General features: G+C 41.7%; 2 protein-coding genes across 2 annotated transcripts in view; both read right to left on the bottom strand.

Annotated features, from left to right (window-relative positions):
* LOC129819739 (exocyst complex component 3-like) overlaps positions 1 to 6,568 on the bottom strand; it is a 28,666-nt gene extending 22,098 nt beyond the window's left edge. The window contains exon 1 of the mRNA XM_055876286.1: positions 6,388 to 6,568. The gene's annotated coding sequence lies outside the window, so the exon portion shown is untranslated. The remainder of the gene's footprint in view (positions 1 to 6,387) is intronic.
* A 4,714-nt stretch (positions 6,569 to 11,282) lies between these two features.
* Positions 11,283 to 22,316, bottom strand: LOC129819751 (protein phosphatase 1 regulatory subunit 14A-like). Its single transcript, XM_055876308.1, has 4 exons — positions 22,031 to 22,316; positions 17,914 to 17,994; positions 17,738 to 17,770; positions 11,283 to 11,830 (listed from the first exon to the last, which is right to left on the bottom strand). The coding sequence occupies exons 1-4, from the start codon at positions 22,295 to 22,297 to the stop codon at positions 11,660 to 11,662; spliced, it is 552 nt and encodes a 183-aa protein (XP_055732283.1). The 5' UTR covers positions 22,298 to 22,316; the 3' UTR covers positions 11,283 to 11,659.
* Positions 22,317 to 23,421: the final 1,105 nt, after the last annotated feature.

Consider the following 23,421-nt stretch of genomic DNA (forward strand, 5'->3'; position numbering starts at 1 on the left):
ATCTTCCACAAGAAATGTTATAATTTGGTGTTTTGTTAATGTTGGTGGAAAGCGCTGTCTCCGGCATCGCTCCAGAATCTCCCACAAGCGTTCAATTGGGTTAAGATCTGGTGATAAGATGACCACGGCTTAGGGTTTCCATTGTTTTCATGCTCAACAAACCATTCAGTGACCACTCATACCCTGTGGATGGGGGCATTGTTATCGTATGGGGGCATAGCCATGGTAGCCAATATAATATCCAAAATAATGGCCTGCCCAGCATTTTTATACATGATGGGATGTTAATTGCTTAATTCAATATACTTTGTTTCCCTAATTTTCTCAAGTGTTTCCATTATTTTGGCAGTTACCTGTAGATAATCCATACAGTACATAATGACTTTCACCTGTACAGTACATTTACAACCACCTGTTTATCCCATGTACATTATGTAGGACCTAATGCTCTAAGATCTTCAATTGTTTTAGGTTCCTGTATGTCTTCAGAGAGCAGTGGTTCAAAGTTACATACAGGGCATTGGGAAAGTATTCAGACCCCTTGACTTTTTCCAGATCTTGTTACGTTACAGCTTTATTCTCATCAATCTACACACAATATCCCATAATGACAGAGCAAAAACAGGTTTTTAGAAATGTTTGCGAATGTACTCAAAATAAAAAACAGAAGTATCACATTTACATAAGTATTCAGACCCTTTACTCAGTACTTTGTTGAAGAACCTTTGATAGTGATTACAGCCTTGAGTCTTGAGTATGGCGCTACAAGCTTGGCACACCCGTATTTGGGGAGTTTCTCCCATTCTTCTCTGCAGATCCTCTCAAACTCTGTCAGGTTAGACGGGGAGTGTCGCCGCACAGCTAGTTTTAGGTCTCTCCAGAGATGATTGATCAGGTTCAAGTCCGGGCTCTGGCTGGGCCACTCAAGGACATTCAGAGACTTGTCCTGAAGCCACTCCTGCATTGTCTTGACTGTTTGCTTAGTGTCGTTGGCCTGTTCGAAGGTGAATCTTCGCCCCCAGTCTGAGCTGATCGCTCTGGAGCAGGTTTTCATCAAGGATCTCTCTGTACTTTGCTCCGTTCATCTTTCCCTCGATCTTGACTAGTCTCCCAGTCTCTACCTCTGAAAAACATCCCCACAGCCTGATCTTGCCACCACCATGCTTCACCATAGGGATGGTGCCAGGTTTCTTCCAGATTTGACGCTTTGCATTGAGCCCAAAGAGTTCAATATTGGTTTCATCAGACCAGACAATCTTGTTTCTCTTGGTCTGAGAGTCCTTAAGGTGCCTTTTGGCAAACTCCAAGCGGGCTGTCAAGTGCCTTTTACTGAGGAGTGGCTTCCATCTGGCCACTCTACCATAATGGCCTGATTCGTCGAGTGCTGCAGAGATGGATGTCCTTCTGGAAGGTTCTCCCATCTCAACAGAGGAACTTTGGAGCTCTGTCAGTGTCACCTCTCTGACCAAGGCCCTTCTCCCCCGATTCCTCACTTTGGCCGGGCAGCCAGCTCTAAGAAGTGTCTTGGTGGTTCCAAACTTCTTCCATTTCAGATTGATGGAGGCCACTGTGGTCTTGTGGACCTTCAACATTGCACACATTCTTTGGTACCCTTCCCCAGATTTGTGCCTCGACACAATCTTGTCTCGGAGCTCTACGGACATTCCTTCGACCTCAAGGCTCTGTTTTTGCTCTGACATGCACGGTCAACTATGGGACTTGATATAGGCAAGTGTGCGCCTTTCAAAATCACATCCAATCAATATAATTTACCAAAGGTGGACTCCAATCAAGTTGTAGAAACATCTCAAGGATTATCAATGGAAACATGATGCACCTGTGCTCAATTTAGAGTCTCATAGCAAAGGGTCTGATTACTTATGTAAATAAGGTCTGTTAATTTTTACACTTTTTGGGCTGTAGATCAGCTTTAAATTCCAGAAAGATTTAGGCTTCTATCAATGTAATTGTCTCCATCATTTCCAGTCCCCCATATCTTTTCCTTGTAAATATATACAGTACCAGTCAAAAGTTTAGACACACCGACTCATTCCATGGTTTTTCTTAATTTTTTCTATTTTCTACATTGTAGAATAATAGTGAAGACATCAAAACTATGAAATAACACATATGGAATCATGAAGTAATCAAAAAAAGAGTTAAACAAATCAAAATACACTGCTCAAAAAAATAAAGGGAACACTTAAACAACACAATGTAACTCCAAGTCAATCACACTTCTGTGAAATCAAACTGTCCACTTAGGAAGCAACACTGATTGACAATAAATTTCACATGCTGTTGTGCAAATGGAATAGACAAAAGGTGGAAATTATAGGCAATTAGTAAGACACCCCCAATAAAGGAATGGTTCTGCAGGTGGTGACCACACACCACTTCTCAGTTCCTATGCTTCCTGGCTGATGTTTTGGTCACTTCTGAATGCTGGCGATGCTTTCACTCTAGTGGTAGCATGAGACGGAGTCTACAACCCACACAAGTGGCTCAGGTAGTGCAGCTCATCCAGGATGGCACATCAATGCGAGCTGTGGCAAAAAGGTCTGCTGTGTCTGTCAGCGTAGCGTCCAGAGCATGGAGGCGCTACCAGGAGACAGGCCAGTACATCAAGAGACGTGGAGGAGGCCGTAGGAGGGCAACAACCCAGCAGCAGGACCGCTACCTCTGGCTTTGTGCAAGGAGGTGCACTGCCAGAGCCCTGCAAAATGACCTCCAGCAGGCCACAAATGTGCATGTGTCAGCATATGGTCTCACAAGGGCTCTGAGGATCTCATCTCGGTACCTAATGGCAGCCAGGCTACCTCTGGCGAGCACATGGAGGGCTGTGCGGCCCCACAAAGAAATGCCACCCCACACCATGACTGACCCACTGCCAAACCGGTCATGCTGGAGGATGTTGCAGGCAGTAGAATGTTCTCCACGGCGTCTCCAGACTCTGTCACGTCTGTCACATGTGCTCATGTGCTCAGTGTGAACCTGCTTTCATCTGTGAAGAGCACAGGGCGCCAGTGGCAAATTTGCCAATCTTGGTGTTCTCTGGCAAATGCCAAACGTCCTGCACGGTGTTGGGCTGTAAGCACAACCCCCACCTGTGGACGTCGGGCCCTCATACCACCCTCATGGAGTCTGTTTCTGACCGTTTGAGCAGACACATGCACATTTGTGGCCTGCTGGAGGTCATTTTGCAGGGCTCTGGCAGTGCCCCTCCTTGCAAAAAGGCAGAGGTAGCGGTCCTGCTGCTGGGTTGTTGCCCTCCTACGGCCTCCTCCACGTCTCCTGATGTACTGGCCTGTCTCCTGGTAGCGCCTCCATGCTCTGGACACTACGCTGACAGACACAGCAAACCTTCTTGCCACAGCTCGCCTTGATGTTCCATCCTGGATGAGCTGCACTACCTGAGCCACTTGTGTGGGTTGTAGACTCCGTCTCATGCTACCACTAGAGTGAAAGCACCGCCAGCATTCAAAAGTGACCAAAACATCAGCCAGGAAGCATAGGAACTGAGAAGTGGTGTGTGGTCACCACCTGCAGAATCACTCCTTTATTGGGGGTGTCTTGCTAATTGCCTATAATTTCCACCTTTTGTCTATTCCATTTGCACAACAGCATGTGAAATTTATTGTCAATCAGTGTTGCTTCCTAAGTGAACAGTTTGATTTCACAGAAGTGTGATTGACTTGGAGTTACATTGTGTTGTTTAAGTGTTCCCTTTATTTTTTTGAGCAGTGCATATATATTTTCCTTTATTAATTCCCCCTAACCCTGCTACCCTTCCCCTATTTGGAGTACACTAATGGACAACAACACTTAGGCTTCTACTTCCAGCTTATGTGTACTATATACATTTTATGGACACAGTATGTTTTTCATGAGGTATCTTGTTTTTTTGTTTTTGTTTCCCTCCCCTCAACCCCTCCCATCTATTTCTGAACACCATCCAGTTTTGATTTCTATTCGCCATATTTTTTTCAACAATGATGTGATGTTTCACAAAAGTTCTGAACCTTTCTATTCTCAAACTTTCTACAGATTGTAAAGGAAAGCTTTTTGCTAAGAGTATTATTATATTGTTGATCGATTGACAATGACTTTTCAAATACTCCAGCAGTGCTATTTAGAGAGTTAGCTCCAAGTAAATGTTGCAATTCTTCAGCCATTCCTGAACCTGCGACCAACAACAAGCTAAACACTGAATGGACAGTACCAAAACAAATGATCTAATGATTTGGTCTCTTCGCAGCAAAATCTGCAGAGCTGGGTTGGTTGTATCCTCCATATATATATATATATATATATATTTTAGTTGTTTTTGGTATCTTTTAGTTGTCACTGTATTAGACTAAGCACAGGCGATTAGATGATGTTGAAGTTGAAATGGAGCTGGAAGAGCGGAGGCAGCACCTCTTTACTTTGCGACTTGCGGTAACTCTGCGGTTCTAAATTGATAGTTGTTTAGTAATATGAAAATGTCAGAAACATTACCTTGCTTGACCATGCTGTAGGTCATGTAACAGTTTGTTACATGCGATATGTTTTGTGGACTTCACCGGATAGATGTTGCTCTTCGGTTTCGTAATGAAACAAATGTGTGGTTGAATATATTCTGCCACTGTGTCTTCTCATTGTCTCTGCCTTAGGCCTATATATCACGGTGTCAAGGCATATGAACTAACAGGTTATAGAGTAAGCAACGCAATTATCACAACACAAAGGTTGTAATATGGATTTTTGCTCACAGTTTAGAGATAATTGGGATTGATCCCATTTTGAATTAGTTAAAACTACAGTTTGTGAACATTAGGAACAAATGCTGTGAAATATTTCAGCTTTTTTTTAACAATAAGTGAGTTTGGATTGAACTATTTGCACATTTTTATTTGGCGGATTCCAAAATGTTATTTTCCCTTTTATTTTAAAATGCTCAGCTCAAATCTTAACAGTGATTGTTTCCTTAACTATTCATGTGTTTCAGAGGGACACTGTGAATCCATGTGTTAAACCACTGATTAACATCTCAGTTCAGAATCCCAAAAATATGTACAGTGTATGAATGTTGGATTGTGTTGAGGCCAATGTTCAGCTGGTGCAGACACATTGAACAGCAACACTGGGAGCAGTAGGTTAGTTTCTAAACCAACACTGGACATTCTGCTCCCTAATAGTTTAGAAAATACCAGGAAATATAAGTAGTGTCTGTCTGTAGCTGGCTACATTATTTTATTTTACTAAAACACTTAACTATTTTAACAACTTGGTATAACATCCAACTGTGTCTATGATTTAATCACTTAAAATTCCTCGCTAAGTTCAGAGTGAAAGAATTGATTGGGTCAAGTGGTTTTAGTGCTTGGTTGCCTGGTACACTAGCTTGCTGACACTGCATGTAATTACATTTAGTACTGCAGCGTACTATATAACCATGTTTAACCATACACTACTGTATAATGCACAGGTATAGGTAATGTGTACTTATTATAAAGTGGGACACAGAGGTTTTGTCCAAAAATAACATATAATAATGAAAATATACACTGTGTACAAAACATTATGAACACCTAATCTTTCCATGACATAGACTGACCAGGTGAATCCAGGTGAAAGCTATGATCCCTTACTGATGTCACTTGTTAAATTCACTTCAACCAGTGTAGATTAAAGGTTAAAGAAGGATGGTTAAGCCTTGAGACACAATATTGAAGTGCCTTTGAACAGGGTATGGTAGTAGGTGCCAGGCACACCGGTTTGTGTCAAGAACTGCAACAATGCTGGGTTTTTCACACTCAAACATTTCCCGTGTGTATCAAGAATGGTCCACCACCCAAAGGACATCCAGCCAACTAGACACAACTGTGGGAAGCATTGGAGTCAACATAGGCCAGCATCCCTGTGGAACGCTTTCAACACCTTGTAGAGTCCGTGCCCCAACGAACTGAGGTTGTTCTGAGGTTGCAACTCAATATTAGGAAGGTGTTCTTAATATTTTGTACACTCAATGTATAAATGCCGTATAGCAGATGCTTTTATCCAAAGCTTGCGTACATTTTACGTAACATGGTAAGTAAAATATAAAGTAGTTCTTAAAGTCTTGGGAGATGGAAACATGAAAGTTATATGGAAATAATTGAATTATCAGGCCAGTCTAGAAATATGTCATATTGATAAAAAAACATATGTTTTTAGTTTTTTTCAGAGAAAATCAGAACATGCGCACAGACCATCACACTATGGTACAACAAAGCTAACCTGAACATATGATGATTGTATAGCCATTTAGAGAATTTGAGAAAGGACGGCAAGAGGTTCAGAAATCAGAAGTACAACGTACATCCCGCTTTTTCATAACATGAGAAATATCTGGATTCCTCTTACCTTGTGTAGTTAATGCACAGTGTCTCAGTGGAATGTCATCCCGATGTGTGTTGTACGTAAGTGTGGCAGAGTGTGTGTGTGTGTGTATGTGTGTGAGAGATTGTGTGTGTATCTCCTCTGTGGCTCAGCAGAGCACTGTGCTCACCCAGCTTCCTGACTCTGGCTGTATTGTAGCTGTAGATGATGCGTTTTCCTGAGGAAATCCCCCCCCCCCCCCCCCCCACACACACACACACACACACACATACACACACATGCATGCATGTTCTGGGAGATTGCAAATTATACTAATTGCATGACCACTGGCAGCACATTCTTTTACAATGGCGCCTTCTTTTTAAATTCAGCACATGTTTCTTTGTGTGTGTCTGCGTGCGTGTGTGTGCGTGTGTGTGCAGATTCATCTCTGTCTGAGGGTCAGTTGATAAGTCGGTGTTGTGCTTCTACATTCTGAGTTGACCTGAGTAACAGAGAATATTTCCAAGGGGCTTCAAAGCTAATTTCCCATGTGAAGCTTTTCAACAATCGCCTTCACTACTCTGACATGAGGTCAGTCTAACAAACAATACACCTTTTTTTTTTTTTTACTGTTTGTAATCTAGACCTTGAAGAGAGCATGTGAACAGATTAAGGGCTGGTGTGTTTAATATCTTACATGACCAATCAAAAGTGGTTTGAGGCCCACAGTATGTCATGAATCAGACATCTAGAACTGACATTTAGTTCATATTCAAAGATGCTAGGTACATTTCATAAGATGGTTGCTTTGCTTAGAAACCTTTACAGTGGAAAGAAGTTAACTTTAGTGCGTACTTACAATTTAGCATGACAAGACTATTAGGTTGATTCCATGCCAACTTGAACAGCAGTAAGCTTCAAACTCTTGCACCTCCAGTGATCAATTTTGTCCTCCTGTGCCCACTAGTGGTAGAATTGTGGACCATCTGGATCATTTCCTATAACCAACACAAGGGGGATGTCTTGAGGAAGGTGATGTCTGTTAGTTGAGGATGATGATACACTACATGAACAAAAGTATGTGGACACCAGCTCGTCGAAGATCTCCTTTCAAAATCATGGGTGTTAATATGGAGTTGGTCTATGGAGCCAGATACCTGCCAAAAGGTTGAGCGTACAACAGTGAATTTTCAGTCCGCTAGGTGTATCTCTACAGCATGGGCATATCTTTAGGTGACGTGGACATCCCTATGGACATCCCTATCCCTACCTTATCAAAATATGACTAATTCAATATTGCACATCCCATTCTCTGGGCTCTCTCAGTAGTACATACCAGGAATAATGAAACATTGAATAATAATAGATGTTTGGTGAATCTATGAATTATGCATGAATCTATGAATTATGCATGAATCTATGAATTACTCCATACATTTTCCCTGACACTCAAAGGTACTCGTTACATTCTGAATGTTTAGCAGGACAGGAAAATTGTCTAATTCACACACTTATCAAGAGAACATACCTGGTCATCCCTACTGCCTCTGATCTGGCAGACTCACAAAACACATGCTACGTTTGTAAATGATGTCTGAGTGTTGGAGCATGCCCCTTGTTAGCTGTAAATAAAAAACAAGAAAATGGTGCAATATGGTTTGCTTTATATAAGGATTTTTTTGTTTATTATTTATACTTTTACTTTTGATACTTAAGTATATTTGAGCAATTACATTTACTTTTGATACTTTAGTATATTTTAAACCAAATACTTTTAGAATTCTACTCAAGTAGTATTTTACTGGGTGACTTTCACTTTTACTTCAGTCATTTTCTATTAAGGTATCTTTACTTTTACTCAAGTATGACAATTGAGTACTTTTCCCACCACTGAGGAGGGGTTAATATGAATTTAAAATAATTTGACATGATTTGCATGAATCGGGTCATGAACATATGGACTTTGAAAAGAACACGGGAGAGGGCTCCCGAGTGGCGCAGTGGTCTAAGGCACTGCATTTCAGTGCTAGAGGTGTCCCTACAGACTCTGGTTAAATTCCAGGCTGTATCACAACCGGCCGTGATTGGGAGTCCCATAGGTCAGCGCACAATTGGCCCAGTGTCGACCGGGTCAGGGTTTGGCCGGGGAAGGCCGTCATTGTAAATAAGAATTTGTTCTTAACTGACTTGCCTAGTTAAATAAAGGTTTAATGTAGGCTAAGTCTGGCATAAGCTTATTCCCACAATTTATAATAACTCTGTTGCAGTGGTCTTGGGTAGTCTCCGTATAGGCTATTCCCTCCATCATGACACTGCTGCCCAGTTGAAGAGCTTGTGATCTCCATGCAGCACCATGCGTCTTCAGAAAAGCACCACTCAGACTCAGAAGATGTCCTTCTGGAGGCATGCAGTCATAGAGGTATATACCCTATTTGCTTACTAGCCAAATAAAGTGCAGAACATGCGTGATGTGTGCAACTTGTCATTCCAACATATTTGAACATTTAATTAATCTTTCATTCAGTATGTCATCCATTCAGTTGTTTGTCTGAGTTTAAATCAAATCTTATTGGTCACACACACATTTTTATTTTTCTTAACTAGGCAAGTCAGTCAAGAACAAATTCTTATTTACAATGACAGCCTAGGAACAGTGTGTTAACTGCCTTGTTCAGGGGCAGAACGACAGATTTGTACCTTGTCAGCTCTGGGATTTGAACTAGCACCCTTTCAGTTCCTGGTCCAATGCTCTAAGCACTAGGCTACCTGCTGCCCAGATCTTTTTGCAGGTGTAGCGAAATGTTTGTGTTTCCATCTCCAACAGTGCAGAATAGAACAGTCTTATCCATTTGTTTATTGAAATTCATGTGTATTCAAAATTATCTAAAATGTAATAATTCAATGTTTAATTTAGGCCTATCCAAAAAAAAATAGGCATTCAACTTGTAGGCATTGAAATCATTTTGGCTACTGGTGTCTTGTGGAATAATTTTAGAACTCTATTTGTGTTTTATAAATGTTTCTATTATACGGCTCCAGTTAAAAAGAGACCCTGGCTCACAGGCCTCTAAATATAGTCTCTAAATAAATGTTAAACTAAATAGTTGAAGAAGCACGTGCAGTGGCTGACAGGGAAAACAGTACTAGCAATAAGAATAGGCTATAGATATTCTTGACCATTTGGGACCCCTTGGCTATTTCACTCAGGACAGGTTACAGCCAACACTTAATAAATATTTAGTTCTGTCTTATTTATTGAAATTAATTTAGCCTCTGTGTGATGAGATTGTGCAACACAAATGACTATAACAAGCCTACATACAGAGTGGAATTCGCAAACACAACAGTCAAAAAGGCCTAATATAAGGCCTACAGTCCATGCTCCCAAATACTGGAAAAAGTGTGATTCATTAGGTTACATTAGGTATAATGACTCCATGGATGCATACCTCCAGAAGGGCATCTTCTGAGGCTGAGGGGTGCTTTTCCAAAGGCGCATGTTGCTGCATGGAGATCACAAGCTCTTCAACTGGGCAGCAGTGTCGCGATGGAGGGAATAGCCTATACGGAGACTACCCAAGACCACTGCAACATAATTATTATTAATTATTAAAGTGTGGGAATAAGCTCATGCCAGACTTAGCCTACATTTAACCTCTCCCTACATTAAGTCCATATGTTCATGACTCGAGTCATAGAAATCATGTCAAATTATGTTTCCTACAGAATACGTTTTGACAAGATTTTGAGTGATGAAATACATTTCAAAATATTATATAAAAGATATTTTGAGTGTCAAAGACTCCAGTGGTCATACATAATTCATAGATTTACCAAACATTATTCTATGTTTCATTATTCCTGGTATATACTACTGGTTATGATTGCAGACAGGGCCCAGAGAATGGATGGTGCAATATTGAATTAGTCATATTTTGATTAAATGCATGCATGGGGATGTCCACGTCACTCAGAGATATGCACATGCTGTAGAGATACACCTAACAGACTGAAACTTCACTGTTGTAGGTATAATACAGCTAGTGCTATCTAGACCTGCGCTGGCAAACAAATCCATTGCATTAGCTACTTAAATGTGAAGTAAACTCAACTGAGGAGTAATAGAGAATGGAGACTTTTAACTTGAATACGTGCAGAATACCTCTTTCCGGTTTCCCTGACTTCTGTTTTTTTTATATACTGTGTTATGCTTGTTGAGTAGCATTCCTCACAGACCGTTCCGTGTACGTTATTTTTTGTTGGTGAGATTAAACTGATGAAACTCTGAAAAGGTATTAAGGTACGTCAGAATTGCAACACAAGATTTGCTCAAGCCTAAAATGTTAGTCCGTAATCGTAACATGGTGATTATCTGTTCAAAGATTTTTTTAAATCATGTTTACGTTTAATGTTTCACACATGGCTTTTCTTACGATCCTGACAATAAGTACGTTCAACCTTTTGGCGGCTATCTCCATAGATATTCCCCCTTAAAAGATGACATGCCTGACCCAGCCCTGGCATGTCATGCAGACAAGCATGTACAAAAGAAGGACGGACGTACTGTAGGCTACGTCACATGCAAGCCCAGAGTAGTAACACTGTCGCCTCTTTTTGAACTAGAGCCAAAGATAAACTGCCTAGAACAGTGCATGTGAAGCATGACAACCATAGAGGGAGTTGCCTACAGCACATACAGATCTCCAGGCCCATATTCATAAAGCGTCCCCGAGTAAGAGTGCTGATCTAGGATTAAGTCCCTCTCTCTATTTAATCTTCTTCATTATGATCTAAATGGCAAAACAATATCCAAGATCAGCAATGCTACTGAATTCAGGACCTGGGACCAGGCCAGACATGCTGTTCTTTTAAAACCTTGTCTAAGCAGCCTATCTACAACATCTTTGTGAATGACAACAACGACAATACAGGCCCTATAGTGATTGACATATGTTTTATTTACCTCCATTTTAATATGATGAATTCATTTAATTAATTTCAATTCACTCAAAAATAAAGTTGGCAGTACAAACAAGAGGGCAAACTGGTAGGGGGCCATGACTGCCAAGATGACTGGGATGAAATGGGGTGACTGGGAAACACATTTACAGAAACATTCCCAAAATTCCCAGGTTTTCTTGAAATCCCGATTGTAGGATTCCCGGGAATACTTGGTTACTTGGTCCCTGCTTATTCCCTCCTGATTCCAGAAATTCTCCAACCGGAATTTATGGAAAACGTGGGAATTTTGGGAACATTTTCAGAGTTTTAGTAAGACTCTAGTCAGAGGTCATATGTCAGTGGTTTGGTGAGCTCAGGGGGTCTGGTGGGTGTGGGTTCGGGGCCAGTTGGGTCTGTTAAAGTGGTAGGGCTCATGGCGGTGCTGGGCGTGGTTGTAGTGGGAGGGGTGTTCGATGCCCTCGGTAGCCAGCTCCTCCTGCTTGTGAAGGCCCTCCAGCTTGACCAACAGCTCTCGGATGAAGGCCTGGCACGGAGGGACATATAGTAGCATCATGTACAGTACTAGTCAAAAGTTTGGACACACCTACTCATTCAAGGGTTTTTCTTTATTTTTACTATTTTCTACATTGTAGAATAATAGTAAAGACATCAAAACTATGAAAGAATCCATATGGAATTGTGTAGTAACGAAAAAAGTGTTAAACAAATCAAACATATTTGCCTTGATGACAGCTTTGCACACTCTTGGCATTCTTTCAACCAGCTTTATTTTTTTTTGTTTTTTTTATTTAACCTTTATTTAACCAGGTAGGCAAATTGAGAACACGTTCTCATTTACAATTGCGACCTGGCCAAGATAAAGCAAAGCAGTTCGACACATACAACAACACATAGTTACACATGGAGTAAAACAAACATACAGTCAATAAAACAGTGAAAAATAAGTCTATATACAATGTGAGCAAGTGAGGTGAGATAAGGGAGGTGAAGGCAAACAAAATATATAAAATATATATATAAATAAATAAAAATATAAAAAAGGCCATGGTGGCGAAGTAAATACAATATAGCAAGTAAAAAAACACAAGAATGGTTGGTTTGCAGTGGAAGAAAGTGTAAAGTAGAGATAGAAATAATGGGGTGCAAAGGAGCAAAATAAATAAATAAATACAGTAGGTAAAGAGGTAGTTGTTTGGGCTAAATTATAGATGGGCTATGTACAGGTGCAGTAATCTATGAGCTGCTCTGACAGCTGGTGCTTAAAGCTAGTGAGGGAGATAAGTGTTTCCAGTTTCAGAGATTTTTGTAGTTCATTCCAGTCATTGGCAGCAGAGAACTGGAAGGAGAGGCGGCCAAAGGAAGAATTGGTTTTGGGGGTGACCAGAGAGATATACCTGCTGGAGCGCGTGCTACAGGTAGTTGCTGCTATGGTGACCAGCGAGCTGAGATAAGGGGGGACTTTACCTAGCAGGGTCTTGTAGATGACCTTGAGCCAGTGGGTTTGGCGACGAGTATGAAGCGAGGGCCAGCCAACGAGAGTGTACAGGTCGCAGTGGTGGGTAGTATATGGGGCTTTGGTGACAAAAAGGATGGCACTGTGATAGACTGCATCCAATTTATTGAGTAAGGTTTTGGAGGCTATTTTGTAAATGACATCACCGAAGTCGAGGTTTATGAGGTAATCACCTGAAATGCATTTCAATTAACGGGTGTGCCTCGTTAAAAGTTAATTTGTGGGCCTCCCGGGTGGGGCAGTGGGCTAGGGCACTGCATCGCAGCGCTAGCTGTGCCACTAGAGATTCTGGGTTCGCGCCCAGGCTCTGTCGCAGCCGGCAGCGACCGGGAGGTCCGTGGGGCGACGCACAATTGCCCTAGCGTCGTCTGGGTTAGGGAGGGTTTGGCCGGTAGGGATATCCTTGTCCCATCGCGCACCAGCGACTCCTGTGGCGGGCCGGGCGCAGTGCACGCTAACCAAGGTCGCCAGGTGCACGGTGTTTCCTTTTACACATTGGTGCAGCTGGCTTACGGGGTGGATGCGCGCTGTGTTAAAAAGCAGTGCGGCTTGGTTGGGTTGTGTTTCAGAGGACGCATGGCTTTCGACCTTCGTCTCTCCCGAGCCCGTACGGGAGTTGTAGCGATGAGACAAGATAGTAATTACTAACAATTGGATACCACGAATTTGGGGAGAAAAAGGGGGTAAAAATAAAATAAAATAAAGAGTTAATTTGTGGAATTTCTTTCCTTCTTAATGCGTTTGAGCCAATCAGTTGTGTTGTGTAGGGGTGGTATACAGAAGATAGCCCTATTTGGTAAAAGTCCATATTATGGCAAGAACAGCTCAAATAAGCAAACAGAAACAACAGTCATTACTTTAAGACATAAAGGTCAGCCAATCAGCCAAATTTGAAGAGCTTTAAATGTTTCTCTAAGTGCAGTCACAAAAATCATCAAGCGCTGTGATGAAACTGGCACTCATGAGGACTGCCACAGGAAAGGAAGACCCAGAGTTACCTCTGCTGCAGAGGATACGTTCATTAGAGTTAACTGCACCTCAGATTGCAGCCCAAATAAATGGTATTTGATACCATTCCACCTATTCCACTCCAGCCATTACCACGAGCCTGTCCTGCCCAATTAAGGTGCCACCAACCTCCTGTGATAAGTAATGTTTTGTATTTTTCCCTTTCACATTAGATACATACACTCTGTCACACCTTGATCTGTTTCACCTGTCTTTGTGCTTGTCTCCACCCCCCTCCAGGTGTCGCCCATCTTCCTCATTATCCCCAGTGTATTTATATATGTGTTCTCTGTTTGTCTGTTGCCAGTTCGTCTTGTCAGGTCTTGCCAGTGTGTTTCCCATCTCCCTGCTTTCTCAAGTTCTGTTTCCCCGGTTCTGGCCATTCTGCCTGCCTGCCGTTCTGTACCTGTGTGACGTTGACCCGTTTACAAACCTCTGCCTGTCATAAACCCCGAGTCTGCTTACTGTTCTGTACCTTATTGAATCTGCCCTGGATTACGGACCTCTGCCTGCCTTTGACCTGTCTTTTGCCTGCCCCCTGTTTGGGTCAATAAACATCTGTGACTCCAGCTGTCTTCATCTGGGTATTATCCTGAGTTCTGATACACTGAACAAAAATACAAATGCAACTTGTAAAATTGTGGTCCCATTTTCATGAGATGAAATAAAAGATCCCAGAAATTATCCATATGCACAAAAAGCTTATTTCTCTCAAATACTGTGCACAAATTTGTTTACATCCCTGTTAGTGAGCATTTCTCCTTTGCCAAGATAATCCATCCACCTGACAGGTGTGGCATATCAAGCAGCATTACCATTACACAGGTGCACCTTGTGCTGGGGACAATAAAAGGCCACAGATGTCTCAAGTTTTGATGAAGTGTGCAATTGGCATGCTGACTGCAGGAATGTCCACCAGAGCTGTTGCCAGAAATAGTCATGTTAATTTCTCTGCCATAAGCCACTTCCAACGTTGTTTTAGGGAATTTGGCAGTATGTCCAACTGGCCTCACAACCGCAGATCACGTGTATGGCGTTGTGTGGGCAAGCGGTTTTCTGATGTCAACGTTGTGAACAGAGTGCCCCATGGTGGCGTTGGTGTTATGGTATGGGCAGGCATAAGCTACGGACAATGAAGACAATTGCATTTTATTGATGGCAATTTGAATGCACAGAAATACTGTGACGTTTTCTTTGCCCAGATGCTGTATTCCTGATATCTGTATTCCAGGTTATGTGCAATCCATAGATTAGGGCTGTAACGCTCGTCCTCCTCCTCGTCTGAGGATGAGCAAGGATCGGACCAATATGCAGCGTGGTATGTATCCATAGTATATTTATTTGTGAAAGACGAACACGAAGAACACTTGACAAAATACAAAATAACAAAACGACGTGAACAGACCTGTACTTGAGAACATAAAACAAGAACGCACGAACAGGAAGGAACACACTAACACACTAACGAACGAACAAACGAAACAGTCCCGTGTGGCACAAACACTGACACAGGAACAATCACCCACAAACAAACAGTGAGAACAGCCTACCTTAATATGGTTCTCAATCAGAGGAAACATAAAACACCTTCCCCTGATTGAGAACCATATCAGGCTAATTGAAAATGAACCCAACATATAAACACATAACATAGAATGCCCACCCAGCTCACGTCCTGACCAACTAAACAAAGACAAAACAAAGGAAATAAGGTCAGGAACGTGACATGGGCATAATAAATGTATTTCAATTGACTGATTTCCTCATATGAACTGTAACTCAGTAAAATCTTTGAAATTGTTGCACGTTGCGTTTATATTTTTGTTCAGTATAGATAATACATAGATAGGAATTAGAGTGGGAGACGGAAAATAGAGAAGTCTCAACCCCAGCCGCTCTAATTTGGTCTCTAGAACACCTGGAATCACCTGGTGTGTGTGTGTGTGTGTGTGTGTGTGTGTGTGTGTGTGTGTGTGTGTGTGTGTGTGTGTGTGTGTGTGTGTGTGTGTGTGTGTGTGTGTGTGTGTGTGTGTGTGTGTGTGTGTGTGTGTGTGTGTGTTTGGAAGCGCGTGTGTGGAAGCATGCCAGAGTATGAGATCGGAGCGAAGTTGGAGCGAGCCCAATTTGACTGGGGTGGGGAGCGAGATTCCCAAAAGCTGGAGCATCGGCCTTCTCGCCTGCTCCAATTTTGCTCCATTAGCACTCACTTCATGAGCTCAGGGCATGCCCGCCACAGCATGTATTTGTAGTCTGCTTGTCGTAGACTACAAATGCATGTGCTAAATCAAGGTGACTTACAAAAAGGAGGACCAAGAGCAAGAGAGGGAGTACAGTGATGTAGTGTCCACAGCTAAAGAATCATTGTGGAATCTAAAAAGACACGTATCCCAAAAGCATGATTGTGTACTTACTATGAACTTACATGCTAAAAGAAAGGAATGAGGTGGATAGATAACTAGGTGTGTGATTGTAGCAAAGTATTTATAAACAAAACTCTGATCTCTTAAACGTTTAATTCATTTTTGTTCTATTATCTATATAATTGGCCATAATTGATTTTGGCCCATTAGGCCTGGTATACCCTAACCCTTACCCTACTTTCAAGGAGCTTTCAGTTTTGATTGGGTTATCTTGCCTAAAAACTTTTAGGCCTACCTATAGAAAAACAACAAAAAAACAACTCTGCCTCTCTGCCCAACCTGGCAAGAGTGGCCAAAGGAGTGTTTAGCATCCCCAGTGGTTCTGCAAGTGTGGAGAGGATATTCTCTGCTGCTGGCCGGCTCTCCAGTCACCATCGCATGAGCCTGAAGCCACAGACTGGCCTAACTCGTGTCTCTAAAAACTAATTTTAAAAAAATTCTAAGGCACTAATAAGGCATTTTTTCATTTAATTTGTATTTAAGTCACAGCCTATAAACATCATTTAAAGACTATAATGATTTAATACAACAAAATGCTGAGGGTTTTATGTCCTTACCAGCCTATTGTGTCGCACTTGCAAATGCTTTACAATGTATTTCTTTGTAGGCTATAGCCTTGAAAAAATTTAAATAATATAGCCTAAATAATTAATCTTCGTTCCTTCTTAGGCTCGCTGTCTGGCTCCTGACCTATTTAGTGTTTATATGCTGTTTAATATGACATGTAGCCTATTTGAAACTACGTTCGCTTCTTACATTCAGTTATCATGTTTATTCACATACTTTTCATTCAAATCCATATGGTTTGGTTTCAATACTTTAAAAACCAATTGGTAGGTCCAGGTAGTCACACAAATAGATGGGTGTTGGTTCAATTGTGATTTTAATGAACGTAGTAATTTTGGAGCGGGAGTTTTTTTTCCTGTGAGTGTGGAGCGGTTTTTAGCTGAGCGGTAGGAAAGGACAAGGAGCGCCAGAAGCACCAGTCCATGAGTGATGAGCGCGATTTCCGCCAGCTCTACTGTGCTCACATGCTCTGGTGCATGCGCAGGCGTGCTTGGGCCTGAGCAGGCCAGTGTGGGCCCTGTTCTTTGTCAAAATAGGTCCTTTGTTACAGCAGGGAACAGGGGGGAAAAGAGAAGAGAAGAAATAGGGAAGAGAGAGAGAGAAGGCTAGGACAGACGGTCATTGTAAGGCATGTGGAGTGACAGTGGAAGGAGGTGTCAGACACTGCTGCCTCCTATCTGAGGCCTATACAGTGTGTGTGTGTGTGTGTGTGTGTGTGTGTGTGTGTGTGTGTGTGTGTGTGTGTGTGTGTGTGTGTGTGTGTGTGTGTGTGTGTGTGTGTGTGTGTGTGTGTGTGTGTGTGTGTGTGTGTGTGTGTGTGTGTGTGTGTGTGTGTGTGTGTGTGTGTGTAAAGACTAAATAAAAAGGTATGACTTAATATGCATGATTATTCCATATCATAAAACATTAGGGTAAAACATACCTCTGTGTTGTTGCTGCATGTCTGAAGGATCTCCTGATGGTGAACAGAGTTTAAATAAGTGATATTCTTTCATTTCTGTTCATTCCTTGTATCACAATTCCAGCAGTAAAATTATCTGTCAACATCTGGTTGGTCTGAGTCCATGATCAGAACAACTTTGGGTGGGCGGGGCCTACCTTTAACTTTTTCACTCGCTCCTCATCGCTAGCCAGGTCTAACAGATGATCAATGTTTACCTCATCTGGCATGTCATCCTCCTGCAAAACACAAGTCGGAAGTTTACATACATTTAAGTTGGAGTCATTAAAACTCGTTTTTCAACCACTCCACAAATTTCTTGTTAACAAACTATCGTTTTGACAAGTCGGTTAGGACATCTACTTGAGCATGACACGAGTAATTCTTCCAACAATTGTTTAAGGACAGATTATTTCACTTATAATTCATTGTATCACAATTCCAGTGGGTCAGAAGTTTACATACACTAAGTTGACTGTGCCTTTAAACAGCTTGGAAAATTCCAGAAAATGATGTCATGGCTTTAGAAGCTTCTGATAGGCTCATTGACATCATTTGAGTCAATTGGAGGTGTACCTGTGGACGTATTTCAAGGCCTGCCTTCAAACTCAGTGTTTCTTTGCTTGACATCATGGGGAAATCAAAAGAAATCAGCCAAGACCTCAGAAAACAAATTGTAGACCTCCACAAGTCTGCTTCATCCTTGCGAGAAATTTCCAAACGCCGGAAGGTACCACGTTCATCTGTACAAACAATAGTACGCAAGTACAAACATCGTGGGACCACGCAGCCGTCATACCGCTCAGGAAGGAGACGTATTCTGTCTCCTAGAGATGAACGTACTTTGGTGCGAAAAGTGCGAATCAATCCCAGAACAACAGCAAAGGACCTTGTGAAGATGCTGGAGGAAATAGGTACAAAAGTATCTATATCCACAGTAAAACGAGTCCTATATCGACTTAACCTGAAAGGCCGCTCAGCAAGGAAGAACCACTGCTCCAAAACCGCCATAAAAAAGCCAGACTACGGTTTGCAACTGCACATGGGGACAAAGATTGTACTTTTTTGAGAAATGTCCTCTGGTCTGAGGAAACTAAAATAGAACTGTTTGGCCATAATGACCATCATTATGTTCGGAGGAAAAAGGGGGAGGCTTGCAAGCCAAAGAACACCATCCCAACCGTGAAGCACGGGGGTGCCAGCATCATGTTGTGGGGGTGGTTTGCTGCAGGAGGGACTGGTGCACTTCACAAAATAGATGGCATCATGAGGCAGGAAAATTATGTGGATATATTGAAGCAACATCTCAAGACATCAGTCAGGAAGTTAAAGCTTGGTCACAAATGGGTCTTCCAAATGGACAATGACCCCAAGCATACTTCCAAAGTTATGGCAAAATGGCTTAAGGACAACAAAGTCAAGGTATTGGAGTGGCCATCACAAAGCCCTGACCTCAATCCTATAGAAAATTTGTGGGCAGAACTGAAAAGTCGTGTACGAGCAAGGAGGCCTACCAACCTGACTCAGTTACACCAGCTCTGTCAGGAGGAATGGGCCAAAATTCACACAACTTATTGTGGGAAGCTTGTGGAAGGCTATCTGAAACGTTTGACTCAAGTTAAACAATTTAAAGGCAGTGCTATCAAATAATAATTGCGTGTATGTAAACTTCTGACCCACTGGGAATGTGATGAAAGATATAAAAGTTTAAATAAATCATTCTCTCTACTATTATTCTGACATTTCACATTCTTAAAATAAAGTGGTGATCCTAACTGACCTAAAACAGGGAATTTCTACTTGGATTAAATGTCAGGAATTGTTAAAATCTGAGTTTTAATGTATTTGGCTAAGGTGTATGTAAACTTCTGACTTCAACTGTATATTAAAAACGCACACACATGTATACTGTATATTATCAGAGTAGAAATGTAATAGTAGCAATGTCCATGTATCCAACTCTCCAAACTGTATCAGTGGCCTAGCCAGACAGAACAGAGCTCTGTTGTTCCAGACCAGTTGAAGATCAGCCTCCTCTCCACACAACTCCTCTGAACTGCCGGCCTGATACCTGTTCAACTTCTGGGTGGCTGGATTTCACAGTCATAAAATCCATAAAAATTCTCTGTTAAGGGCATATCCTAAAATGATATTTGCTGACATTATTGTTTATCTGATCTAATGCTTAGCTGAGATCAGGGATGGGCCAACAAGGTGCACTATAGGGTTGAATGTCCTGCTTTACACTAGTAGTGTACTAAAATCAAATCAAATCAAAGTTTATTTGTCAAATGCGCCGAATACAACAGAGGGTGGCTACTTAGAAGGGTGGCTACTTAGAAGAATCTAACATCTAAAATATATTTTGATTTGTTTAACACTTTTTGGATTACTACATGATTCCATATGTGTTATTTCACAGTTTTGATGTCTTCACTTTTATTCTACAATGTAGAAAATAGTAAAAATAAAGAAAAACCTGTCACGTGTGCTCCCTCTCCGGCCTCTAGGTCACCAGGCTGCTCGTTATGGCGCACACCTGTCACCATCGTTACGTGTACCTGCGCGTCATCAGACTCACCTGGACTCCATCACCTCATTGATTACCTGCCCTACATATGTCACTCCCTTTGGTTCCTTCCCCAGATGTGATTGTTTCTGTTCCTGTGTAGTTTCTGTGCGTTGTTCCTGGTTCTTTTTTGATATTATGGTGTGTTTATTTATTAAAGCACCTGAACTTGCTTCCTGACTCTCAGTGCACATCGTTACAAAACCCTTGAATGAGTAGGTGTGTTCCAAACTTTTGACTGGTACTGTAGGTCCTGGATGGCAGAAGGCTTGCAGTATTGTTACAAGGTTACAAGGTTATTGTTACAAGGTGCAGTATTGTTACAAGGTGTGTGTCCAAAATTGCAGCCTATTCCCTATATAGTGCATAACTTTGACCATAGAGCTCTGGTCAAAAGTAGTGCACTACATAAGGAATAGGGTGACATTTCAGATGCAGACAAGAACACGGAGCAGAATGTTATATTTTGACATTTTAATAATTTATCAGACACTTTTACCCAGAGCGACTTACAGGAGCAATTAGGGTTAAGTGCCTTCCTCAAGGGCACATTGACAGATGCTTCACCTAGTTGGCTTAGGAATTTGAACCAGCAACTTTTTGGTTACTGGCCCAACGCTCTTTACTGCTAGGCTCCCTGCCACTAGGACACCTGTATCCCCAAACCCAAAACATCAGAGCAGAACATCTGGCTAGTGATGTCACATGGCCAGCTGCAGTATGTTTACCCTACCTCAAGGAGTATTAACCCCATCCTCTGTATGTTGTCTTCCTGTTTCTCATCCTTCATCCCTCATTCCCTCACTGTAAGGGAGGGAATGAAGTTCCATTTTTGTTCCTTTCCCTTTTTCCAAGTGGCCATGTAAGGCAGTGAGTTAGCATCCCCCAGCCACCATGTATACATGTGTCTCTGTCAGGAGGCGGCTGCTACAGTGGTGGCTCAAGACTTAGGCTACATCTGACATGGCACGTTATTCCCTAGTGCACTACCCATAGATCCCTGGTCAAAAGTAGTGAACTATAGGGAATAGGGTGCCATTTTGGACAGAGCCTTAGTCCACAGTGCACCTTGCATCTTCTCCAGTCCTTTTATGGACACGGTGCCCTCTCATAACATACATATTGTATACACCTTGTATATACATCTCATATACCACGCCCACAACAATGTGCATGTCTGCTGAGTCCTGTTAAGGACTACGCAGAACAGCTGGTTTAGAAATGCCTCTGTAATTTCAAGTGCAAGTTATTGTGTTGGAATATACTACAGTAGTTATTCTACATTGTTTGTGTCTCGGAGGAGTGTTCATTTGTCTGCCTGCTAGACATGGGTTATAAAGCCCTGTAATACCCTCAGTGCTACGAAAAGTACAAGTTTAATGTTGAGATCCATGTGTTATGTACAGTGTGTCTTTACAGAGCACAAACCCAGCCCTTTTTATATGAATATCCAACTCAAAGCCTTGTTTTTAAACATAAAGTGAACTTTTTTTTTTAATCAAATTCTATTGATTTAGGCAAAGGTGCAAGAGCAAAGTTCTCATTCTTAAAGGATGGGAAACTTTCAGATAATATTGCCTGATTAGAAAGTTAACTTGCCATGATACCCAAAATCTCTTAACAGTCTGAAACCTATTGCCTGAGCACTTACATGACACTTTGTGTGGTGACCATTATTATGATCCATAGGCTATGACGGCACTCACTTTGCTCAAGTACAGCTCATCCAAGCAGTCATCGATCCATTTCTCCACGTCTAGTCGTCTCTGTAGCTCTTTTCTGTTGTATTTCACAGTCACTCGAGCTTGTCTCTTCTGAAGGTTGACTCCGTGTTCTCGACACGTTTCCAAATCTGATGAGTGGACTTCATCTGCTCGCATCCGTCCGACCCTGTCGGCTGCCATGTCTGGTCTGAATGGTTCCCAAGCAAATGGGAGCTTGAAACACTGTGTGGGTTGAAGCGAGAACGTCATTGTGGATTCGACAACATTCAATGTAGCAAACCTAAAACAGTCTTCGGGTTCTAGTTTCACTTTTGTCCTGCGGAAGAGCACCGGGAAAAAAGCGCATAGTAAAAAGTAACCGAAACATTGTAGGTTGGTAAACCAACACAGACAGAAATTGGGACAGATTCTGGTAAAACAATATATATATTATAGAAACATTTTTTTGAGCAAGCGTTCGAATAATTTTGCTAATTGGGTAGGCCTACCTTGCGTACATTATGCAATGGCAGGTTACTTCTCACATTTTATACCAATCGTTTTACATAAACCCCTCATTATAGGCTTATTTTCAAACCCAGCCAAATATGCATATGTAAACATTTGAATTGAATGACATGTATGCCTTTGTCTATCATAGGGCCAACATGCTGTATGTTGATACTCAATCGATAGGTGACAAAAGCTGAAGATTTTGTAGTTTTTATTCAACACAAACAGCAACAAAAAACGTAAAACATTTTTTTTTTTAGCAAATGTCTGACAAACTAACTTTGGCATGAACATTACACTGGCTGTTCTTCAGAAACAGCAATACTCATGATCCGTGTATCAAAGTCACATGTTCATTGATTTCAGGTCATAAATAATTTCCCCGGAATATTCCTGGTGTATTTTGAATACACAGAATAACAAAGATGTAGAACAAGTTGTTTATTTAGGAGCACATAAATATATCTCTGAATTTGTGACAAAAGGAAAACATTTTACATATAAACTCAGCAAAAAAAAGAAACGTCCTCTCACTGTCAACTGTGTTTATTGTCAGCAAACTTAACGTGTAAATATTTGTATGAACATAAGATTCAGCAACTGAGACAAACTGAACAAGTTCCACAGACATGTGACTAACAGAAATGGAACAATGTGTCCCTGAACAAAGGGGGGGGGGGGTCAAAATCAAAAGTAACAGTTAGTATCTGGTGTGGCCACCAGCTGCATTTAGTACTGCAGTGCATCTCCTCCTCATGGACTGCACCAGATTTGCCCGTTCTTGCTGTGAGATGTTACCCCATTCTTCCAAGGCACCTGCAAGTTCCCGGACATTTCTAGGGGGAATCGCCCTAGCCCTCACCCTCCGAACCAACAGGTCC

The sequence above is a fragment of the Salvelinus fontinalis genome, chromosome 2, assembly GCF_029448725.1.
Source record: "Salvelinus fontinalis isolate EN_2023a chromosome 2, ASM2944872v1, whole genome shotgun sequence".
In the NCBI taxonomy this organism is placed as follows: Eukaryota; Metazoa; Chordata; class Actinopteri; order Salmoniformes; family Salmonidae; genus Salvelinus; species Salvelinus fontinalis.